This window comes from Mobula hypostoma, chromosome 3, assembly GCF_963921235.1.
Source record: "Mobula hypostoma chromosome 3, sMobHyp1.1, whole genome shotgun sequence".
Taxonomy (NCBI): Eukaryota; Metazoa; Chordata; class Chondrichthyes; order Myliobatiformes; family Myliobatidae; genus Mobula; species Mobula hypostoma.
Window position 1 is genome coordinate 193,927,215 of NC_086099.1, and position 23,074 is coordinate 193,950,288.

The following is a 23,074-nucleotide window of genomic DNA, read 5'->3' on the forward strand; positions in this document are numbered from 1 at the left end:
AATGTGGTCGAAAAGTTGAAGGGCTGAAGAAATTATAGATGGGGAGTGGTGAGAAAGGGTTTCACTAAACTCCCGAAGAGAAGATTTAATCTTCTTCAGTGTAGGCATCACTGGAAGAGGCTTTGTAGTAGTGAATTTAAAAACGCAAACACTAGGAAATCTGGCAGGGTTTCAGATTTATGGATCACTGGGAACTCTACTGGGGAAGGTGTGATCTGTTAAAAATAAAAAGGATGGGTTACACTTCAAACCTGAGGGGGACTAATATCTTTAGCAGGTCAGTTTGCTAGGGTAGTTGGGGAGGGAACTGGATTGATATGGCAATTAGTATACAACTTGATGCATTGTGTAGTGAGACTATGAGGAAAGACAGTTGACAGGGCAAAACTGCAGTCAGTTGGGTGGGTTGAAGTGTAACATGAGGACAAAAACAGAACTGAAAGTGGTTTATTTGAATGCATGGAGTATATGGAATAAGGCACAGTTATAGATTGGCAAGAATGACATTGTGAGTATCACTGAGTTGTGGCTGAAAGGTTGGGAGCTTAACATCCTCGGATACACCTTCTATAGAAAGCACAAGCAGATAGACAAAGAGACAAAGATGGGTCTGTTAGTAAAAAAATAAAATAAAATCCTTAAAAAGAGGTGACTTAGGATTGGAAGATGTAGAATCCTTGTGGGTAGAGTTAAGAAACCGCAAGGATAAAAAGACTCTAATGGGACTAATATACAGGCCCCTGAACTGTAGCTAGGATGTGGGATACAAACTACAACAGGAAATAGAAAAGGCATGTAATATGGGGTATGTTATGATTGTCATGGGGATTTCAATAAGCATGTAGATTTTTAATCAGGTTGATGCTGGATTCCAAGAGAGAAAATTTGTAGAATGCCTATGAGCAGCTTGTGGCTGAGGCCATTAGGGGAAAGGCAATTCTGGATTGGGTGTTGTGTAATGAACCAGATTTGATGAGATAGCTTAAGGTAAAGGAACCCTTAAGAAGGCAGTATTCATAATATGATAGAATTCATCCTCCAGATTGTGAGGGAGAAAATAAATTCAGATGTATCAGTATTACAGTGGAGTAAAGAAAATTACAGAGGCATGAGAGAGAAGTTGGTCAAAGTTAATTGGAAGGGACACTTGCAGGAATGATGATAAATGATGACAGAACACAACGGCTGGAGTTTCTGCGGGAAATTCAGGAAGTGCAGGATAGATACATCCCGAAGATGAAGTAGTATTGTCAAGGGAGGATGAGACAACTGTGACTGACAATGGAAGAAGCCAAAGTCAGCATGAAAGCACAAGAGGGCATAAAATACAGCCAAAATTAGTGGGAAGTTAGAGGATTAGTGAAACCTGGCTACAGGAGGGGCAGGACTGGCAGCTTAATATTCCAGGGTTCCGATGTTTCAGATGTGATCGAGGCAGAGGAATGAAAGATGGGGGAGTAGCATTGCTTGTTAGGGAAAATATTATAGCTGTGCTCAGGCAGGACAGATTAGAGGGCTTGTCTACTGAGTCCTTATGGGTGGAGCTAAGAAACAGGAAAGGTATGGCCACATTAGTGGGATTGTATTACAGACCACCCAATAGTCAACGAGACTTGGAAGAGCAAATCTGCAGAGAGATAGCAGGCAACTGCAGGAAACATAAAGTTGTGGTGGTAGGGGATTTTAATTTTCCATATATTGATTGGGACTCCCATACTGTTAGGGGTCTAGATGGTTTAGAGTTTGTAAAATGTGTTCAGGAAAGTTTTCTAAATCAATATATAGAGGGACCAACTAGAGGGGATGCAATATTGGATCTCCTGTTAGGAAACCAGTTAGGACAAGTGACAGAAGACTGTGTAGGGGAGCACTTTGGTTCCAGTGATCATAACACCATTAGTTTCAATTTGATCATGGACAAGGATTGATCTGGTCCTAGGGTTGAGGTTCTGAACTGGAAGAAGGCCAAATTTGAAGAAATGAGAAAGGATCTAAAAAGCGTGGATTGGGACAGGTTGTCCTCTGGTAAAGATGTGATTGGTAGGTGGGAAGCCTTCAAAGGAGAAATTTTGAGAGTGTAGAGTTTGTATATTCCTGTCAGGATTAAAGGCAAAGTGAATAGGAATAAGGAACCTTGGTTCTCAAGGGATATTGCTACTCTGTTAAAGAAGAAGAGGGAGTTGTATGAAATGTATAGGCAACAGGGAGTAAATCAGGTGCTTAAGGAGTATAAGAAGTGCAAGAAAATACTTAAGAAAGTAATCAGGAGGGCTAAAAGAAGACATGAGGTTGCCTTGGCAGTCAAAGTGAGGGATAATCCAAAGAGCTTTTACAGGTATATTAAGAGCAAAAGAATTGTAAGGGATAAAATTGGTCCTCTTGAAGATCAGAGTGGTCAGCTATGTGCGGAACCAAAGGAAATGAGGGAGATCTTAAATAGGTTTTTTGCGTCTGTATTTACTAAGGAAACTGGCATGAAGTCTATGGAATTAAGGGAATCAAGTAGTGAGAATATGGAAACTGTACAGATTGAAAAGGAGGAGGTGCTTGCTGTCTTGAGGAAAATTAAAGTGGATAAATCCCCGGGACCTGACAGGGTGTTCCCTCCGACCTTAAAGGAGACTAGTGTTGAAATTGCGGGGGCCCTGGCAGAAATATTTAAAATGTCGCTGTCTACGGGTGAGGTGCCGGAGGATTGGAGAGTGGCTCATGTTGTTCCGTTGTTTAAAAAAGAATTGAAAAGTAATCCGGGAAATTATAGGCCGGTAAGTTTAACATTGGTAGTAGGTAAGTTATTGGAGGGAGTACTAAGAGACAGAATCTACAAACATTTGGATAGACAGGGACTTATTAGGGAGAGTCAACATGGCTTTGTGCGTGGTAGGTCATATTTGACCAATCTATTGGAGTTTTTCGAGGAGGTTACCAGGAAAGTGGATGAAGGGAAGGCAGTGGATATTGTCTACATGGATTTCAGTAAGGCCTTTGACAAGGTCCCGCATGGGAGGTTAGTTAGGAAAATTCAGTCGCTAGGTATACATGGAGAGGTGGTAAATTGGATTAGACATTGGCTCAACGGAAGAAGCCAAAGAGTGGTAGTAGAGAATTGCTTCTCTGAGTGGAGGCCTGTGACTAGTGGTGTGCCACAGGGATCAGTGCTGGATCCATTATTATTTGTCCTCTATATCAATGATCTGGATGATAATGTGGTAAATTGGATCAGCAAATTTGCTGATGATACAAAGATTGGAGGTGTAGTAGACAGTGAGGAAGGTTTTCAGAGCCTGCAGAGGGACTTGGACCAGCTGGAAAAATGGGCTGAAAAATGGCAGATGGAGTTTAATACAGACAAGTGTGAGGTATTGCACGTTGGAAGGACAAACCAAGGTAGAACATACAGGGTTAATGGTAAGGCACTGAGGAGTGCAGTAGAACAGAGGGATCTGGGAATACAGATACAAAATTCCCTAAAAGTGGCGTCACAGGTAGATAGGGTCATAAAGAGAGCTTTTGGTACATTGGCCTTTATTAACCAAAGAATTGAGTATAAGAGCTGGAATGTTATGATGAGGTTGTATAAGGCATTGGTGAGGCCCAATCTGGAGTATTGTGTTCAGTTTTGGTCACCAAATTACAGGAAGGATATAAATAAGGTTGAAAGAGTGCAGAGAAGGTTTACAAGGATGTTGCCGGGACTTGAGAAACTCCGTTACAGAGAAAGGTTGAATAGGTTAGGACTTTATTCCCTGAAGCGTAGAAGAATGAGGGGAGATTTGATAGAGGTATATAAAATTATGATGGGTATAGATAGAGTGAATGCAAGCAGGCTTTTTCCACTGAGGCAAGGGGAGAAAAAACCAGAGGACATGGGTTAAGGGTGAGGGGGGAAAAATTTAAAGGGAATATTAGGGGGGGCTTCTTCACACAGAGAGTGGTGGGAGTATGGAATGAGCTGCCAGATGAGGTGGTAAATGCGGGTTCTTTTTTCACATTTAAGAATAAATTGGACAGATACATGGATGGGAGGTGTATGGAGGGATATGGTCCGTGTGCAGGTCAGTGGGACTAGGCAGAAAATGGTTCGGCACAGCCAAGAAGGGCCAAAAGGCCTGTTTCTGTGCTGTAGTTTCTATGGTTCTATGGTTCTATGATTGGGAAGCTTTTAAAAACCAACGGTAGGGAACTGGAACAAAAAGCATAAAGAGAAAAAAGTTGAAATACTAAGTTAATCTAGTCAATAATATCAAGAGGATACAAAAATATTTTTCAGATATACTGAGAGTTAAAGAAAAGCAAGAATGGATATTGGACTGGTGGAAAATGATGTTTGAGCAGTAGTAATGGGGCACAAAGAAATAGTGGACAAACTTAAGTATTTTGTGTCAGTTTTCATTGTGGAAAACACTAATGGTATGCCAGAAATTCAAGATTGTCAGGGGGCAGAAAGTAAGTGTATTTGCTATTACTAAGGAGAAGCTGCTTAGGAAGTTGAAAGGCCTGAAGGTAGATAAGTCACCTGGAGCAAATGACCACAACCCAAGGTTCTGAAAAAGGTAGCTGAAGGGATCCTGGAGGCATTAGTAATACTTTTTCAAGAATCACTAGATTCTGGAATTGTTCCGGAGAACTGGAAAATTGTAGATGTCATTCCACGCTTTAAGAAGGGTGGGAGGTGGAAGGAAGGAAATTATAGGCCAGTAGCTTAACTTCATTACTAAGGATGAGGTTTCAGGGTACTTGGTAAGTACATGATTATGTGCCACATATGAGGCTGCTTAACAAAATAAGGGCCCATGGTATCATAGTTAAGATATTACATGAATAGAAGATTGGTTGACAGGCACCAGGCAAAAAGAGACAGATTAAAGGGGACCTATTCTGATTGGCTGCTGGTGACTAGTGCTGTTCTGCAGGGGTCTGTATTGGAACCACACTTCTTTTCACATTATATGTCAATAACCTGGATAACAGAAGTAATAGCTTTGCGGTCAAGTTTGCAGATGATATGGAGATAGGTGGAGGGGCAGGTAGTGTTGAGGAAGCAAGGAGTCTGCAGAAGGATTTGAATAGATTGGCAGACCATAAGATATAGAAGTAGGCCATTCGGCCCATTGAGTCTGCTCCACCAATCATGGGCTGATCCACTTCATCCAGTCATCCCCACTCCCCCACCTTCTCCCTATACCCTTTGATGCCCTGGCTAATCAAGAACCTACACCCAATGACTTGGCCTCCACAGCCACTTGTGGCAACAAACTCCATAGAATTACCACTCTCTGACTAAAGTAATTTCTCCGCATCTCTATTCTAAATGGACATCCATCCATCCTGAAGTCGTGCCTTCTTGTCATGGACTCCCCTCCCATGGGAAATAACTTTGCCATATCCAATCTGGTCAGGCCTTTTAACATTCAGAATGTTTCTAGGAGATCCCCCCTCATTCTCCTGAACTCCAGGGAATACAGCCCAAGAGCTGCCAGACGTTCTTCATACGATAAACCTTTCATTCCTGGAATCATTCTCGTGAATCTTCGCTGAACCCGCTCCAATGTCAGTATATCCTTTCTAAAATAAGGAGCCCAAAACTGCACACAATACTCCAAGTGCGGGCTCACAAGTGCCTCATAGAGCCTCAGCATCACACCTCTGAATGGGCAAAGAAGTGCAGGGAGGTGTATGGTCATACACTTTGGAAGAAGGAATAAAGGCATAGAGTATTTTCTAAGTGGGTAGAAAATTCAAAAATCAGAGGTGCAGAGGGACTTGGGTGTCCTGCAGGATTCCTTATGGGTTAGCTTGCAGGTTGTGTAGGTGGTAAGAAAGACAAATGCAGTACTCAGTTCATGTGGACATAGAAGCAAAATTAGGCCATTTGGCCCATCAAGTCTGTTCTGCTATTCCATCATGGCTGACTTATTATGCCTCTCAATCTCATTCTCCTGCCTTCTAACCTTGACTGATCAAGAATCTATCAACCTCCACTTTAAATATACTCAGTGATTTGGCCTCCAGAGCTGTCTGTGGCAATTAATTCCACAGATTCACTACCATCTAACTAAAGAAATTCATCATCTTTGTTCTAAATGAATGCCCCTCTATTCTGAGGCTGTGTACTATGCTTCTATACTCACCCACTACAGGAAACATATTCTCCACATCCACTCTATCTAGGCCTTTCAATATTCGAGAGGAATCAATCAGATCCCCCCTTTGTTCTTCTAACTCCAGTGTGTACAGGCCCAGAGACATCACATGCTTCTCATCTGTTAACTATTTCATCCCTGGAATCAAATATAAGAACAAGGATGTGATACTGTGGCTTCGTAAGGCATTGGTCAGATCACACTTGAGTACTGTGAGGAGTTTTGGACCCGTTATCCAATAAAGATGTGCTGGCTTGGAGAAGAACCAGAAGAGGTTCACATGAATGATTCTGGAATGAAAGGGTTAACACACAAGGTCTGCTTGGCGGCTCTGGGCCTTTACTCACTGGGGTTTAGAAGAATGTGGAGGGTTGGGCGAGAGAGGAAATCTCACTGAAGCTTACTGAATATTGGAACGGCTAACCAGAGTGGATATGGGGAGGACAATTCCTATAGTGGGTGAGTCTAGAACCAGAGTGCACAGTCTCAGAATAGAACAGAGACTGGGAAGGAATATCTTCTCATGGCAGTGAATTTGTGGAATTCATTGCCACAGACAGCTGTGGAGGCTAAGTCACTCAGCATATTTAAAGTGGTGGTTTATAGGTTCTTGGTTAGTCAGGCTGTCAAAGGTTATGGGCAAAAGGCAGGAGAATGGGGCTGAGAGGGATAATAAATCAGCCATGATGGAATGGCGGAGAAGACTCGATGAGCCAAATGGCCTAATTCTGCTTTTATGGTCTTAAGGAATACTTGGGTGGGCTTGCCTTTTGATGCGAGGCACTGGGTTCAAGAGTCAGGAAGCTATGGCTCAGTTTTATAAAACTCTGGTTATATTGCATCTGGAGTATTGTATCCCATTCCTTAGAGAGCATGCAGAAGAAGTTTACAAGGATGTTACCTAGATTAGAAACCATGTGCTATAGAAGTAGCAGCATAAACTTGAGGTTGTTTTTTTCCGGAGCACGGAAGACCTATTAGAAGCTTGTAAAATTATAAGAGGCACAGATAGACTAGACAGCCAGTAACTTTCTCCTAGATTTAAGGGGTAAATATATTTTAATACACAGTATGGTGAGTGCTTGGAATGTGTTGCCACGGACAGTAGTGGAAGCAGGTATGATGGAGGTGCTTAACAGACTCTTACATAAGCACATGAATATGCAGAGAATGGAGAGATACACATGCACCTCATAAAGGTAGAAGAGATTAGTTTAATTAGGCATTATTACCTTATTTGGGTTGGCAAAATGTCCTGAACCAAAGAGACTATTATTGTGCTGTATTGTTCTATGTTCTAAATGAAAACATTTGTGTTAAATATGAAACAACTTTTTGTCAAAAAATTGAATCTAACCACATGGGAGGGAGGAGAAGATGGTGGCACGACGCAGTGCACATAGCCTCTCTGGTGAAATGATATCATATCTGTTAAATAGGGACCGTGCACAATTCTGATTTGATGGAGACAGCCGTGAGAGCACGGAGGAACATCTGGAGTAACTTCCGAAATGGCCGGTTCACTGCCGCTGCTACTGTGCGATTGAGAATCTCCAGAGGGAAGGCCCCAAAATCCTCAGCTTTGCCTGCTGCTGGTGACCGGGGCTGGGGTTGAAGCGTTCGGCAGAGATGGTGCTCGGTACTCGGTGTCGGAGGGCTGATCAGAGCTTGAAGTTTTCGGACGACTCGGAGTCAGACTGTGGTCGGGTATGGCAGGGAGAGTTTTCTTCCTTCTCCTGTCTGCGTGAGATGTGGGACTTTTGAGAGACTTTGAACGTTTTTACCGTGCTCACAGCCTCTTCATCAAGTTATGGTATTGCTGGCACTGTTGTAACTATATGTTATAATTATGTGGTTTTTGTCAGTTTTTCAGTCTTGGTCTGTCCTGTGTTTCTGTGATATCACACCAGAGGAATATTGTATCATTTCTTAATGCATGCATTACTAAATGACAATAAAAGAGGACTGCGTGTCCTCATAATCTAATCTAATCTAATGACCGCTATCAGGAATTTAGCATTTTTTAAAAATACACTTTCATTCGGGTCTATAGTCTTTTGACTATATACATCAGTTTTTTACATAAACTTTTGAACAATGAGATGTTATGTCCTAATAAATATTAAAATTACAAAATGCATTTGGCCTTTAATGCAGGCAGAGTATTTTGAATAAGTGACCAGATTTGCAGAACAGCACAAAACAGTTCCTATCTAAACCGAGATCAAATTATAACTACATATGTATTTTTGACATACCATTTTTGTGCGCTAAGAAAGTGAAAGGCATTAAGGCCTTGCAGAGTACTATGGAATGCATTAGTATTTCTTGGGATTGAGTGGAACATTGGATTAAGCCCTTAATTGCATGTATGCACCATGCTTGCAATAAATATGAATTTCTTTATAATGGATCAGCGAGGAATACAATTAAATTCAGTAATTATCATAAATCACTGGCTGCAGAAAGCAAAACTATAGACAGGTAGGTATAACATTCAGAACCCACATTTCTGAAACTGAAGTTGGCAAAATATGATGATAATTTGGTTCTTTGGTCACTTAAATGTTGATTTATTCAATGCTTCAAGTAGAAAATAAAATTACTGTAATTCTCTGCAAACTAACATTTAAGTGAGAATAAGACAATCATTAGTTTATCATTTTTACTTACTGATTGCATTGATAAAATCATTAAAAAGATGATATGTGAAGAGTGGCTCTGGAAGTTCTCTGAAAAACATCTTGAGAGCCCCAGTAATTACATTAATATCCTCCCACTTATTATCCTTCAAGTCCAGCTTTTCATCTGTAAAAAAGTGAACAGTTATTAAGACAAGAAAAATCAATATTCATTATGCTTTGTATTTTAAATCTTTTATGGAGAGTTTTGTAATTCACAAAAATAAAATCGATCTTTATATCTAAGGCCCAGGCTAAAGTTCACAGTTGTGTAGTCTATCTCCCAAAGGTATGTAGAACACCACCACCTCCTTACTACCCCTGTATGCTTTGTAATCCAATGGTATGAACCCACCTCCCCTCTCCTGGTTTTTCCTAACACCTGCCAGCTTGTACTCCTTCCTCTCCCCCAACTTTCTTATTCTGGTTTCTGTCCCCTTACTTTCCAGTCCTGATGATGGGTCTCAACCCAACGCGTCAACAGTTTATTCCCCCTCCCTAGATGCAGCCTGACTTGCTGAGTTCCTTCAGCATTTTGTGTGTATTGCTCCCATTTGTGTCTCCTTACCTCAACTCACCACCTCCCCTTCCTGTTCCCCAACCATCTCCTCTCCTTCCTGATTCCATTCACCTACCACCCATATGCTTCCCACACTGAATCCTCTCCCTCATTTGCCCTTCACCTCTCCCCTAATACTCCAAACAATTACCCATCTTGGATATCAGATCCTAGCACTTAAGAGTGCTTGTGTCCCTGCTCATCACCCTTCAACCTATGTCCTCACTTTCACTCTCCCAGACATCCCACCCTGCAAAAACTCATTTCAGGGAGGTAGCACCATCAATTTTCAGGAGACTCCCAGAACTTCCGGGAGAGGTGGGATGTCTACAATAGAGTAGCTCCTGAGCAGCTAGCCAGCTAGTTTAAATAACGTTAGCTATGCTAATGAACGAATGACACCTGTTAAACTCACCTCAACATGTCTTTTACAGTCTTAACCTACCATGGGCAATAGAAAAGTCACTGTTGCAAACAGTGCAGCGAGCATCACTATCATTATTTTTGACCCCTATTAGGCAGGGGAACACTTTAATGTAGTCTGGGGTGACGTATGTTTTATATTTTCTTTTTTTGGAACACTCTGCCACTCTGACTTTTTTTGGAACTCTCTCACTCTTGCTCTTGCTCTCTCGCTCGTGGTCGCTCTCTCTCGTGCTTGCTTCCTCTCTCTCTCTCGTAGCCACTCTTACTCGAGCTCGCTCTCGCGCTTGCTTTCTCGCTCTTGCTCTCTTGCACTTACTTTCTCGCTCTCGCTCTCTCACGCTCTCTCTCGCCCTTGCTTTCTTGCTCTTGTGCTTGTGCTTGCTCTCTCTCAAAAAAAATTGATTTCTGTGATATTGTATATAATTTGCGGGCATCAGGGAGCCACTATTAATATGCAGGAGACTCCTGGAACTTCCGGGAGAGGTGGGATGTCTGCTCTCCCTTTCTTTCATCTGCCATTTCTTTTCCTTTCCACTTATGGGCTTCTGTCTCCTAACTCCATCTGTCTCCCAATCCCATCTATTTCCCTCCCCCACCTGGCTCCATCTTCTCAGTCTACTTATTACCTACTTGGCCTTTTCTCGTTGGAACGACGGGGGATGAAAGGTGACCTGATAGGGGTGTATAAGGTGATGAGAGGCATGGATCGTGTGGATAGTCAGAGGCTTTTTCCCAGGGCTGAAATGGCTAACATGAGAGGGCACAGTTTTAAGGTACTTAGAAGTAGCTACAGAAGAGATGTCAGGGGTAAGTTTTTTTATGCAGAGAGTGGTGAATGTGTGGAATGGGCTGCCGGTGACGGTGGTGGAGGCGGATACAATCGGGTCTTTTAAGAGACTCTTGGATAGGTACATGGAGCTTAGAAGAAATAGAGGGCTATGGGTAACCCTAGGTAATTTCTAAAGTAAGTACATGTTCAGCACAGCATTGTGGGCCAAAAGGCCTGTACTGTCTAGGTTTTCTATGTTTTTACTGCCGCCCATCTCATAGCTACTCCTCTCTTAATACCGTAATACTGGCTGCCTTCCTTCTCCACTCTCAGTCTTGATGCAGGGTCTCGACCTGAACCATCATTAATTCCTTTCCTTCCACAGATGCAACTCCATCATCTAAGTTGCTCCTGCAGTTATTGATTTCTGCTCTGAAGTTCTCTCTTTAGTAAGAAGGATGGCGAGAAACTACCAAAAACAGAAAATTGGCTGACTGGCAGGAGGCAAAGAATGGGAATAAATGTGGCCTTTTCTGGTTGGCTGCCAGTGTCTAGTGGTATTCCGCAGGGACTGGTGTTAGGACGACTTCTTTTCACATTATATATCAATGATGTGGATGATGGAATTGATGGCTTTGTGCCCATGTTTGCGGATGTTACAAAGATACCATACAGGTAATTAAAAGATTAAAGTCTGTCATGAGCCTTGTGGCCCATCAGGCTGGTGCTTATGCCGGTTTCCGTGGCGTGAAGCAACTGAGAGTACAAGACTCCCCCACACCCTCCCCCGAATAGGAGGCCAGTCTATCGCGAGGTTAACCCCCAGCATTTTTGCCAGTACCCATTCTCAGCTGGGTAGACTGAAGCTTTGTGTGGTTAAGTGCCTTGCTCAAGGACACACACACTGCCTCAGCCGAGGCTCGAACCCACGACCTTCAGATTGCTAGTCCAACGCCCTAACCACTTGGCCACGTGCCACTATACAGGTAATGGCCATCTTAAAAAATAGAAAATCTCAACCATCACCCTGGAACTTTTTAGGTTTACAATTAAGGTATCAGTGACATTTAAACATTTGGAGTTTGGGCTTAACCAAATTTTTAAAAATCAAGTTCTTCTCCAAATTATAAACAAGGACTTTATAAATAAAGAAAAAGACTTACCATGGTTGACAGCAAATCGCAGTTTTTGTATCACAGCCAGGTTGCCACTTACTCTATACAGACCATCAATATTCAAGCCTGATGGCATGAGATGAATCAACATAAGAATAAGCAGGAATACAAGCTCAGAGACTGAATTACAAGAATATAAAAACTCAGAAATTTGAAAATTGATATTTTGCAAGTGTGATTAGTCCATATTTAAGATGAAATTAAAGAAAATGTAACTGTCTGAAATTATATGCCAATTTGCATAATTCTAGATACATTAAAAATATTCCACCAACATTGTTAAGAACTTGTGTGAGATGCTTTAAAGAAAACAATTAGAATGCCATACCTTCTTTTTCCACGTGATCAATACACAGCGTCACAAATTTAGGTATGGTTGTGCCTTCTCTCTGACAAAGACTGTTTAAATTGCATCCAAACACTTGATCTATACATGAAGAAATGTTATAGGTAATCCAATTTCACATAATGACCATGATTTTGTGTAAAAAAACAGTGAATCTAACAACTTGCATTCAGTGAGGATGCAAATGATATTCATTTATATCAGCCTAAAAACTCCAGCAAAAAGATATTTAAATATTTCATACTTAAGTTTAATTTAAACAACAGGCTTTAAGGAAACTTCCATTATCGATTAAGCATATACCAAAATGCCTGGATACTATATAACATTCTCAGCATAAAATAATGTAACAATTTTATTATAATATTTCAAAAATAAGAACAAGCTACATTTTCAAGTTGCATAAATTCAGTTTATCAATGGTTTAGTACGAACCAGCAAAGCACCCAAGAGCTACAACTCAGACTGATCAAAATTAAATACATTTACTGCAGCATGCGTTTCATCCTCTTCTCTTCAAAAATTATATGAATAATGAAATAATGGTTTGGCATTCTTGTCTTTTAGAAATTAGTGTTTGAAAAGTTCCACAAGTTCAGCAAATTTGTGCAGGAAACCAAAACTCACTGACTTGGTTGTTCTGCTGGCTCAGCTGAACTCCCACGTTTTTTCATAAGGAGTGAGAAGAAAACTAGACACTTGTATATGACATGAACAGTTCTGATAAAGACCTATTAAGAGAAATACTATCTCCTTGGCTGTAGGTAGTGTCAGGCCACTTGAGTCCTTCATAGGAAAAATGGAGGAGAAATCCACTGACTGAATTACTTACTAAAATCAAAAAGTCTACAGCATTTGTCAAAGCTTATATCAAAAATAGCAGTGTCCCTTGTAATTTGAGACGAAATATTGCAAAGATTTGATTTACTTTTCTTACCTTTAATATAGCCTTTATCTCTCACTGCCTGAAGTGTTGGCCTTCGTGTAAGAAACTTTTTCAATTTTGTTTTGGTCTTTTTTTGGTCTGCATTATCTATATTGCTAGAGGATTTCATTGCTGGAACAACAAAAAAGGATAAGCTACAAAAAAGTCAGACATTGATGCACAATTTTGGAGCTTCTTTGTAAGGAAGTGATTATATATTTTTTTAATATTAAGAATTAAGATGGTGACTATCTGCATATTGATTCAAAGGACCCTTCCAATAAAGTAGCCTCCAGAGGTATTTCAATTCTGTCAGCAAATAAGTCAAATTAACACTTTTACTGTGGCTTTTAATGAACAAGCATAACCAGGTTTTACAATCCATCCATTGTGGGTGGTTCTGCAATAAGGCTTTTGTCATATTTGGTACTAATTTACACACATGTTTATGTAATTTTTAGTGTTTAGCATCAACTGATCAGAGTATTTAAACAGATTCATTGTGAAGAGTAACTGTTGTTTTCTTGATTTTTCCCCCCCCAAATAACTTCATACATACTCCTCAGGTACATGGTAAGCATCTGGAGGTACTAGCAAAAACTTTGATGACAAGCATCTTGCACTTCAATAATTCAGGCAACCAACCATGTGCATACTCTTCCATGTACACAACACTTTAAAAAGATGTGGCAGAGCTGCTGACAATTTACTGGTTAAATAATTAAAGGGAAGGTTAAGGTGGAGAATCAAACAGATTCTACAAATTCAGGATGTCAAGTAAAAAGGCAGCAACCTTAATATTTTAAAGGTATTCACAAAACATTTGCAATAGGAGTAAAAACATCCTTTTCTCCTTGGGTGCAGGAAATGCTTCATACATTTATTGACAAGATATCATAGAGAACAGCAATATCAAATGTATTATTCTAAGAATAATGCAGAAAAATAGATAATGATTCAATCAAAGTAGATTGAATGATTTGCTCACATACAATCAGAACAATGTTGCACCAATTAGATAATTAGAACCCTCTTATACATCCAGTGCCCTACTTGTGCCACTGTACCGCACTTCACCAATTTCCTCAGCTTTTATAAACTCACTACTACTTTTGTTTCTCCATGACTCCCATTTACATGTCAGATATTCTGTCATGACTGAAAAATCTCAAAATTACTCAGGACATTCACTAAAAAAAAGCATTCTTTCTGGCAGCAAAAATGTCTGCACCCAAAAGAAAACAATCAATCACCACTAGAAATCAATGTGCCAGTCTCTCCACTTCTTAACTATGACAGGCAAAATACTACACCACAGAAACAGGTCTTTAGTCTAGCCTGTACTGAACTGATATCCTGCCTAGTCCCATTGACCCCCAACTTGGACCACAGCCCTCCATATTCCTCCCATTCATATACTTACCCAAATTTCTCCTAAACATTGGAATCAAACTTTTATGTACTACTTCTGCTGGCAAAGCTTTCCACTCCCTGATTGAAGTTCATTTCCCCCTCCTGTTCCTCTTAAACATTTCACCCTTCACCCTTAACCCATGTCCTCTAGCTCGCAGTCTCACCCAACCTCACTGGAAAAAAGCCTGCTTGTATTTACCCAATCTATATCCCTCAATTTGTATGCTTCTATCAAATTTCCTCTCATTCTTCTGTGTTCCAAAGAATAAAGTCCTAACCTATCAGCTTCTGCCTATAACTCAAATCCTTGCCCAGGCAACATCCCTATAAATTTTCTCCATACTCTTTCAATGTTATTAATATATTTTCTGTATGTAGGTGACCCTAAGTGCAAATAATACTCCAAATTACACTACGCTAATGTCCTGGACAACTTCAACATCCTGTACCCAATTTATAAAGCCAATCTGCCAAAAACCCTCTTTATGGCCCTATCTACCTGTGACGCCACTTTTGAGGAATTATTCTCAGATCCCTCTTCTATTGCACTTCACTGTGTAAGTCCTACCCTGGCTTGTCCTCCCAAACACCTCATACTTGTCTGCATCAAATTTCATCTGCCGTTTTTCAGCCCATTTTTCCAAATGGTTCAGATCCTACTCCAAGCTTTGATAGTCTCCCTTGCTGCCCGCTATGCCCCCCAAAGGTGCTAATCCAGTACACACACGCTATTATCCAGATTGCTGATATAAATAACAAACAACAACAGATCCGGCAAACCACTAGTCACAGGCTTCCAGTCAGAGAGGCAACCAACTATTACCACTTCCTGGCTTCTCCAGTGAAGCCAATATTGAATCCAATTTACTACCTCATCCTGAGTGAAGTGATTGGTTTATTCATTTATTTAGAGACACAGCATGGAATAGGCCCTTCTGGCCTTTCAAGCCATGCCACCCAGTAACCTTCTGATTTAACCCTAGCCTAATCACGGAACAATTTATAATGACCAATTAACTTACTAACTGGTACAACTTTGGACAGTGAGAGAAAACCTGAGCACCTGGAGGAAACCCACACACACACACACACACACACACGGGAAAGAAGGTACAAACTTGCTTACAGAGGACGTGGAACTAAACTCTGGCGCTCTGAGCTCTAATAGTGTTGCACTAACCACTACACTACAATGGATGAAGGATAGGATGTGAATCACTGAAGATTTCTTTGCACCATTTTCTTTTTCTCTTTTGTCATTTCACTCATCACAAGCAATCTACATAACTGCAGATGCCACAAACACTTTTTTTTTCAGTTCTTCACCATACCACAAGCTAATGAAGAAACAGCCATTGCCAGCTAGATTTCAAACTCAACTAGTCATATTTTGCTTTTAATACTTTTATTTCTCAAATTTGCTTCTTGATCTGGCTCAGACGGCTGTATATCTTTTATGTGAAATGAGGGTAAGCTAATAAATATGACAAGCAACAGGTTGCAGAAGTGGAACTACAGTTGAATGAAAGATTCAGTTGCAAATCACTTCCATAAACTTTTTGCCGACAGCTTGAGTAGCAACTAGACAACGGGGTGACCCGTTGGGGCATCCTTTGGGAGAAGGGTAGTGCAGTCTGTTGTGACCAGGATACTACTGGTATCGCTTTGCTTTGGAAACTGAAGTAGAAAACCTCAGTTTATTAAAGAAGAACGAGGCGTAGCAAAGCAAGTATAGCTGCTCCTCAATTAACGAAGAACACTTTTGATGGCATCATTTCTGGTTTATCTGCCACCCTTGTGCCTCTCGTTGTCATTCTGGAGATGTGCAGCCCTTTCATCCCCCATCTCTTCATCTCTTCTGCTGTTGGTTGTTTGTCTTTGATCCTGGAGACGTGCATGCCTCTCCTCCTCTTGTCTCTTCTTCTCTCATCTTTTTTTGTCTTGACTCTTGGATCCTGGAATTGTGCGGCCCTGGCCTCATCCGATTCTTGTTCTCTCCCTCTCCTTGCCACTCCCCGACGACGTTTGGCGTCATCTCTTGACCATAACGTCCCCCTTCCCTTTCCACGCGGCATAATTAGGCTGACCATTTTTTTCACCCTAATGCTGGATAGAAGATACGAAGCACTAACACCAAAGGATGCTTATTATTCTTGATGATGTGGTTGGCGCTGTCCTAAATGGACGTGATATAGTCACTGCTGTCCTTTGACTGCAGCAAAGCATTTTATGGGTGTCTTGCAAGACGATCCAGGTACTCCCTAACTAGAAACCTTAGATGAATTATGAGGTCCAGTCCCTTTTGAAGGCTAGAGCTGCGGCTTTTAGGTCCAAGGATACCAGTCGCTACACAGAATCCAGGGGCAAACTCCGGAAAGCCATTAAGGGCGCCAAGAGGCAATATCAAGACATGTTGGAAGCCCAGGCTAACCAGAGGGATGCCAGTAGACTATGGCAGGGTCTAAATGAGATCACTGGGCGCAAAGAAAAGGCTGGGAATATCAATAACTGTAGCGCTTCTCTTCCTGATGAACTTAATGTATTCTACGCAAGATTCGAACAGAAGAGGAGCGTCCCACTCCCTCCGGATGAACTGGACCTGGTGGCATCGAGATTCATCGTTACCGAAGAGAACATTAGAAGGGTCTTCCTGAAGATAAATCCAAGGAAGGCAACGGGCCCAGATGGCGTCCAGGGACGGGTTCTCCGGGCCTGTGCAAGCAGGATAGCTGGAGTGTTTGCTGACATCTTCAGCTGCCCCCTGCTTCAGTGTAAGATCCCCTTATGTTTTAAGAAGGCAACGACAATCCCGGTGCCAAAGAAGAGCAAGATACGACACTAATGGTTCCTTTTTTTTATGTTACATAACAGCCCATGTCTTTTTTTTTTAACTTTAGTTGATTAACACTGTTTAGGTTAGGTTTTTTTTGGGGGGGTATTTTTTTTTCCTTTTTCATGATTTTTTTTAGATTTTTTTTGCTTTGTATATCACATCTGTATCCTATATGATTGGGAGATTTAACACTCATGTGTCAACTGGGCTTATATTTAACTATGTTAACTATAACAATGTATTCCCAATAACTTTGTATCAATATTATGGTATGTTTATTATTATGAAACTAATAAAAAGATTGAAAAAGAAAAAGAAAAAGAAACAAAGAAGAGCAAGGTGGCATGCCTGAATGACTATCGACCTGTGGCTCTGACATCAATTGCTATGAAGTGCTTCGAGCGATTGGTTACGGCACTCATCAACCACAGCTTACCGATAGTCATTCTCTAGCCCTACATTCCTCCTTAGAAAACCTGGAGAATAAAGACGCATATGTAAGGCTCCTTTTCATTGACTACAGCTCTGCCTTTAATACCATCATTCCAAATAAACTGATTCCTAAGCTCCAGAACCTGGGCCTTAGCACTCAGATCTGCAGCTGGATCTTCAACTTCCTCACAGACAGGACCCAGGCTGTAAAAATAGGGGACAAGCTCTCCTCTACAATCACTCTGAGCACCGGTGCCCCACAAGGCTGTGTACTCAGCCCCCTGCTGTACTCCCTGTACACCCATGATTGTGTAGCCAAGTTTCCATCGAACTCAATATATAAGTTTGCTGATAACACCACTATTGTAGGCCGTATCTCGGGTAATGATGAGATTGAGTACAGAGAGGAAATTAAGAACCTGGTGGCATGGTGCGAAGACAAAAACCTATCCCTCGATGTCAGCAAGATGAAGGAATTGGTTGTTGACTTCAGGAGCACCACACGACCCCATCTACATTGGTGGTGCTCAGGTGGAACAGGTCAAAAGCTTTAAGTTCCTCTGGGTCAATATCACAAATGACCTGACTTGGTCCAACCAAGCAGAGTCCACTGCCAAGAAGGCCCACCAGCGCCTTTAGTTCCTGAGAAATTTGGCCTGTCCCCTAAAATTCTCACTAATTTTTATAGATGCACTGTAGAACGCATTCTTCTAGGGTGCATCACAACCTGGTATGGAAGTTGTCCTGTCCAAGACCGGAAGAAGCTGCAGAAGATCGTGAACACAGCCCAGCACATCACACAAACCAATCTTCCATCCTTGGATTCACTTTACACCACACGCTGTCAGAACAGTGCTGTCAGGATAATCAAGGACACGACCCACCCAGCCAACACACTTTTTGGCCCTCTTCCCTCCGGGAGAAGGCTCAGGAGCTTGAAGACTCGTACAGCCAGATTTGGGAACAGCTTCTTTCCAATTGTGATAACACTGCTGAACAGATCCTGACCCAGATCTGGGCCGTACCTTCCAAATAACTGGACCTGCCTCTCGGTTTTTTTGCACTATATGTTTTCCATTTTCTATTTATGATTTATAATTTAAATCTTTATTATATTTACTATTGTTTTGTACTCCAGGGAGCACGAAGCACAGAATCAAATATCGCTGTGATGATTGTACACTCTAGTATCAATTGTTTGGCAACAATAAAGTAAAAAAGTATGTCATTACAATAAGATTTAATTATCTCTTATTGAGGGGTGGCAGTTAGATCTGTCCCAATCCTGCACATGCTGATGGTGATTAGCAGAATGTGACCCCTCGAAATAGAGCTGCCCTGCCCTTTTGCTCCAGAAGGTATCGCTGCTGAGGCTAGCTGTGCGCATGCGTTGGGCTGTGGTGTCCCGATTTCCATGATAGCCGATCGGGTCTCCAGTGAAAGTCAGCCTGTTGATTTTTGGCGAATGAGCAATTTTATATGAATATATAACCCTGAACTTTGCCTGCATTCTGTAAGTTAGCACATTTTAATTCGATTTAGATACAAAAGCGCCGCTGTAATGCACCATTTGCGCTAATTGGAGGTCACAAAAAGAAAAATAGACAGAGCATGAGAATTTTAGTAGTGTATAGATGACTTAAAATCAGACAAGGATTTCAATGGGAACCATTAAAAAAAGACTAAGTTTTAAAGTCCCATGTGTCGCTCTTCCATCTTCAATCGACCAAGAGTCTGAAAATTCAAGTCCCACTCCAAAGATCTGAGCATAGAACTTTAAACCGACATTCAATTGCTGTGTAACTCTCACTTCGGCCAGCAGCTTAATATAGGGCCGATAGCCCCCCATCCCGCCCCCAGCCTGACCAAGCTTAAGAAATCTCGTTTGGGTGGATGCTGCGTGATGTGTCCCCTGTTGCAAATCAGTACCACGAAATAACAAACAGTACACAATATGCAATTAAGCGATTGAGCTTTATAATTCTTAAGTTGACTATAGGCTTAGTAAAGAAAACAAAAAAAGAAAAAGGGCCCATTCATGTAAAACAGTCTAAGGCGCAACATTGGACCTCACTGATAAGGCCGTTCATCCACCATCGACCTCCTCCAATCGTCGCTGACCTTTGGACCCTCGCTCCAAGTCCATTCCGTCTGAGGTCTACTAACTCTCCACTCGTGTATTCTCTCCTCATCTCTCCCCGGCCAAAGACCATGAATTCCCGACTCCCAGACGCACAAGAAAGAACAACATCCCGCTCACTGACTAGCATGCCCTGTTATCTCTAGTCATAACCCACACATTGCTGCTACAGAGAAACCATCACCTCAGCAATGGAACATTACGGAGAAGCCATTACATTAGCAGTGAAACCTTACCGCATGTTACATTCTCCCCTCACCAAATTTAGTCCTGTCCTCATGACGTTGAGATAATTCGTCACCCCTTCCTGCAAAACACAAAGTCCAATCACACTCTGCGGGAGAAGGGCCAGGAGTCTCTTCCTCAATCAATGGGGAGTTAGCAAAAGGCAGCATATACCACACATCCAGGTACTCATCCTCTGAATCAGTATCCCTCTCAGGGGTGGGGGCCGGCCTAACCTCGCCTGCTGTGGGCCTTGCAGTCGCCCTGTGTTTCCGCAGAGTCCTCTTACTAGGTGTAGGCTCCAACCTTTTGTCCCAGGTGCAGCAGGTGGTTCCAGTGGAGAATCTTAACAGGCTCATTCCCATCCTTTGGTTTCACCAGGAAAACTGGTAGGTTTGGCACTTGACCCTCCACCATATAGGGTGTAGCCTCCCAGCGCTCAGCCAACTTATGCTTTGCGGATAGCCCCAAATTCCTTACGAGGACTCGGTCTCCCAGCAGGAGTTAGGAGAACCTCATCTTCTGATCGTACCTCCTCTTATTTCCTTGATTCTGCTTGTCAACCACGTCCCCAGCTAATTCATAAGCCCTTTTCAGCTCTCTTCTCATATCAGACACATACTTCAGATAAGTCCTTGGGGGTAAGTCACCCTCAGCAGTCCCAAAACAAAGGTCAATGGGCAAACTCGCCTCGCACCCAAACATCAAATAATAAAGCGAGTATCCAGTAGCTTCATTTTGTGTACAGTTGTAACTGTGAACCAGATGTCCAATACCTTGACTCCACTCGCTCTTCTTGCTGATCTCCAGGGTCCTGATTAAACCTCTCTGGCTGGGAATCACCCTGCGGGAGATAGGGCGTGGTCCTTGACTTCTCGACTCCAAGCATGCCCAGTAACTCATGGATGACTCTGCTCTCGAAATCCCATTCCTGATCACTATCTATCTGTCTGGGAAGGCCAAAATAGATGAAATACTTCTCCCATAACACTTTTGCCACTATAGACACCCTCTGCTCCTTGGTAGGAAAAGCCTGAGCATATCTGGTGTAGTGGTCCGTGTTGACTAAGACATTCGCCGTGTTGCTGGCATCGGGTTCTATTGACAGGTAATCCATACACACTAGGTCCAGAGGCCCGGTGCTCTGCAAGTAAGACAAGGGAGCTGCCCACGTAGGCAGTGTCTTCCGCTGTATGCATCGAATGCATTGCCTTCAGTATTCTTCGACCTCCGATTTCATCTGGGACCAGTAAAGCTGGTCTCTGAGCAATCCATAAGTCTTTTCCACCTCCAAATGTCCAGAATCATCAATCCTCTGATACTTCTCCAGCAGAACCAGCTGGCAACGCCGGTCTGGGGGTGACATGACCCGATACAAGATCTGGTTCTTCAACTCCAACTGAGGCCACTCTCGCAGTAATGGAGGCATCGACGCATGTTTCGTCTTCTCCACCTGAGCCATGTCTCCCTTTTCGACAGCTGACCAAATAGTACCAATGCCCGGATCATCTCGCTGAGCAGCTGCCACCTCTAAGGAACTCAATTCTGGCAGCTGATTGTCTTCAGATCAGTCAGGTTACAGTAAACTTGGGTAATGGCATCATCAGAAGCTCCCAATTGATCCACTGCTCGATCCTGGCCCTCCTTTCCCTCTGCCTTCACGGTGATGGCAAACTGACACATGGCCTTCCCCAGGGCAGGAACACTCTCCCACTCCTCGTCCCTGACCAGTCCCTCACGTGCCCGTTGGGACAAAGCATCAGCATCAACATTCCTGCTTCCCGGCCGGTACTTCAGGCTGAAATCATAGGCAGACAACACCACCAACCACCAATGGCCTGTGGCATCCAGTTTTGCTGAGATCAGGATATAAGTTAGGGGATTGTTGTCCGTCCTCACCTCAAACTTAGCCCCGTAGAAATAGCTACTCAGCTTATCCACCACCACCTATTTCAACGCCAGAAATTCCAACTTGTGCATGGGATAGTTTTTCTTGGAGGGCGACAGACTCTGGCTGACAAACACAACGGGCCTCAACCCAGTGCACTGATCCTGATACAGGACACCCACTAAACACCCTCATGGCTGGCATCCGTGTGCAGTACATACGGCAATCAGGGGTCCGCAAAAGCCAGCACCGGTGCCTGGGTCAGCAGCTCCTTCAGCAACTGAAAGGCCTCCTCACATTTTGCATCCCACCTCGGTCCAAAGGGCTCCGGTGGACTAAGATACTCTCCACTTTCCTGTCCTTTTCTCCCCAACCCATTCTTCCCCAAGGGAGGGTAACCGCACAGAAGCTGATTCAACGGAGAGCCTTTCACGAACCTCTGATAGTAACCACAGAACCTGAGGAAAGAGCACAGAGCGCTCACAGTCTGGGGTCTTGGCCAAGTGGTGACTGCCTCTATCTTAGCTGGATCTGTAGCTACTCCAGCCCATGAGACTATGTGCCCAACATAGCTAACAGACGATTGGCAGAACTGGCACTTGTCCAGGGAAAGTTTTAATCCTTCAGCTTTCAGGTGGCCCAGCACCTTCAGCAGCCTCACTTCACGTTCTTCCAAGGTGGATCCAAATAATATGAGCTCATCCAGATATACCAATACCTCAAGCAAGTTCATATCCCCCACCGTCTTCTCCATGACCCGCTGGAAGGTTGCAGGGGCTCCCAAGATGCCCTGGGGCATCCTTTTGAACTGGAAAAATCCCAGGGACATATAAATGCTGTTTTCTCTTTGTCGACCTCACTCATGGGGATCTGGTAATATCCACTCCTCAAGTCCAGCACAATGAACCACTTTGCACCACTCAGGCAGGCAAGCATGTCTTCAGTCCTCGGGACAGTATACTGGTCGAGGATTTCAGAATCCTATTGTCCACACGCATCCGTACCTTCCCATTCTCCTTTCGGGCCACTGCTATTGGGGATGCATAGGGGCTTCATGACTTGGTGATGATCTCAGCTTCCTTCAACTTACATAAATGCTGCCAAACGTTCTCCACCTCT

The 23,074-nt window shown here is 42.7% G+C and overlaps 1 protein-coding gene across 3 annotated transcripts in view; it reads right to left on the reverse strand.

The window, feature by feature from the left end:
- The window catches only part of LOC134344471 (rho GTPase-activating protein 12-like), a 228,866-nt gene that overhangs the window by 9,829 nt on the left and 195,963 nt on the right, over positions 1-23,074 (reverse strand). For all 3 annotated transcript variants that reach the window (XM_063044341.1, XM_063044339.1, XM_063044338.1), the window contains 4 exons: positions 13,037-13,156; positions 12,082-12,180; positions 11,742-11,819; positions 8,817-8,951 (listed from right to left, as the gene is read on the reverse strand). In XM_063044341.1, the coding sequence (XP_062900411.1) occupies positions 8,817-8,951; positions 11,742-11,819; positions 12,082-12,180; positions 13,037-13,156 (432 nt within the window). The remainder of the gene's footprint in view (positions 1-8,816; positions 8,952-11,741; positions 11,820-12,081; positions 12,181-13,036; positions 13,157-23,074) is intronic.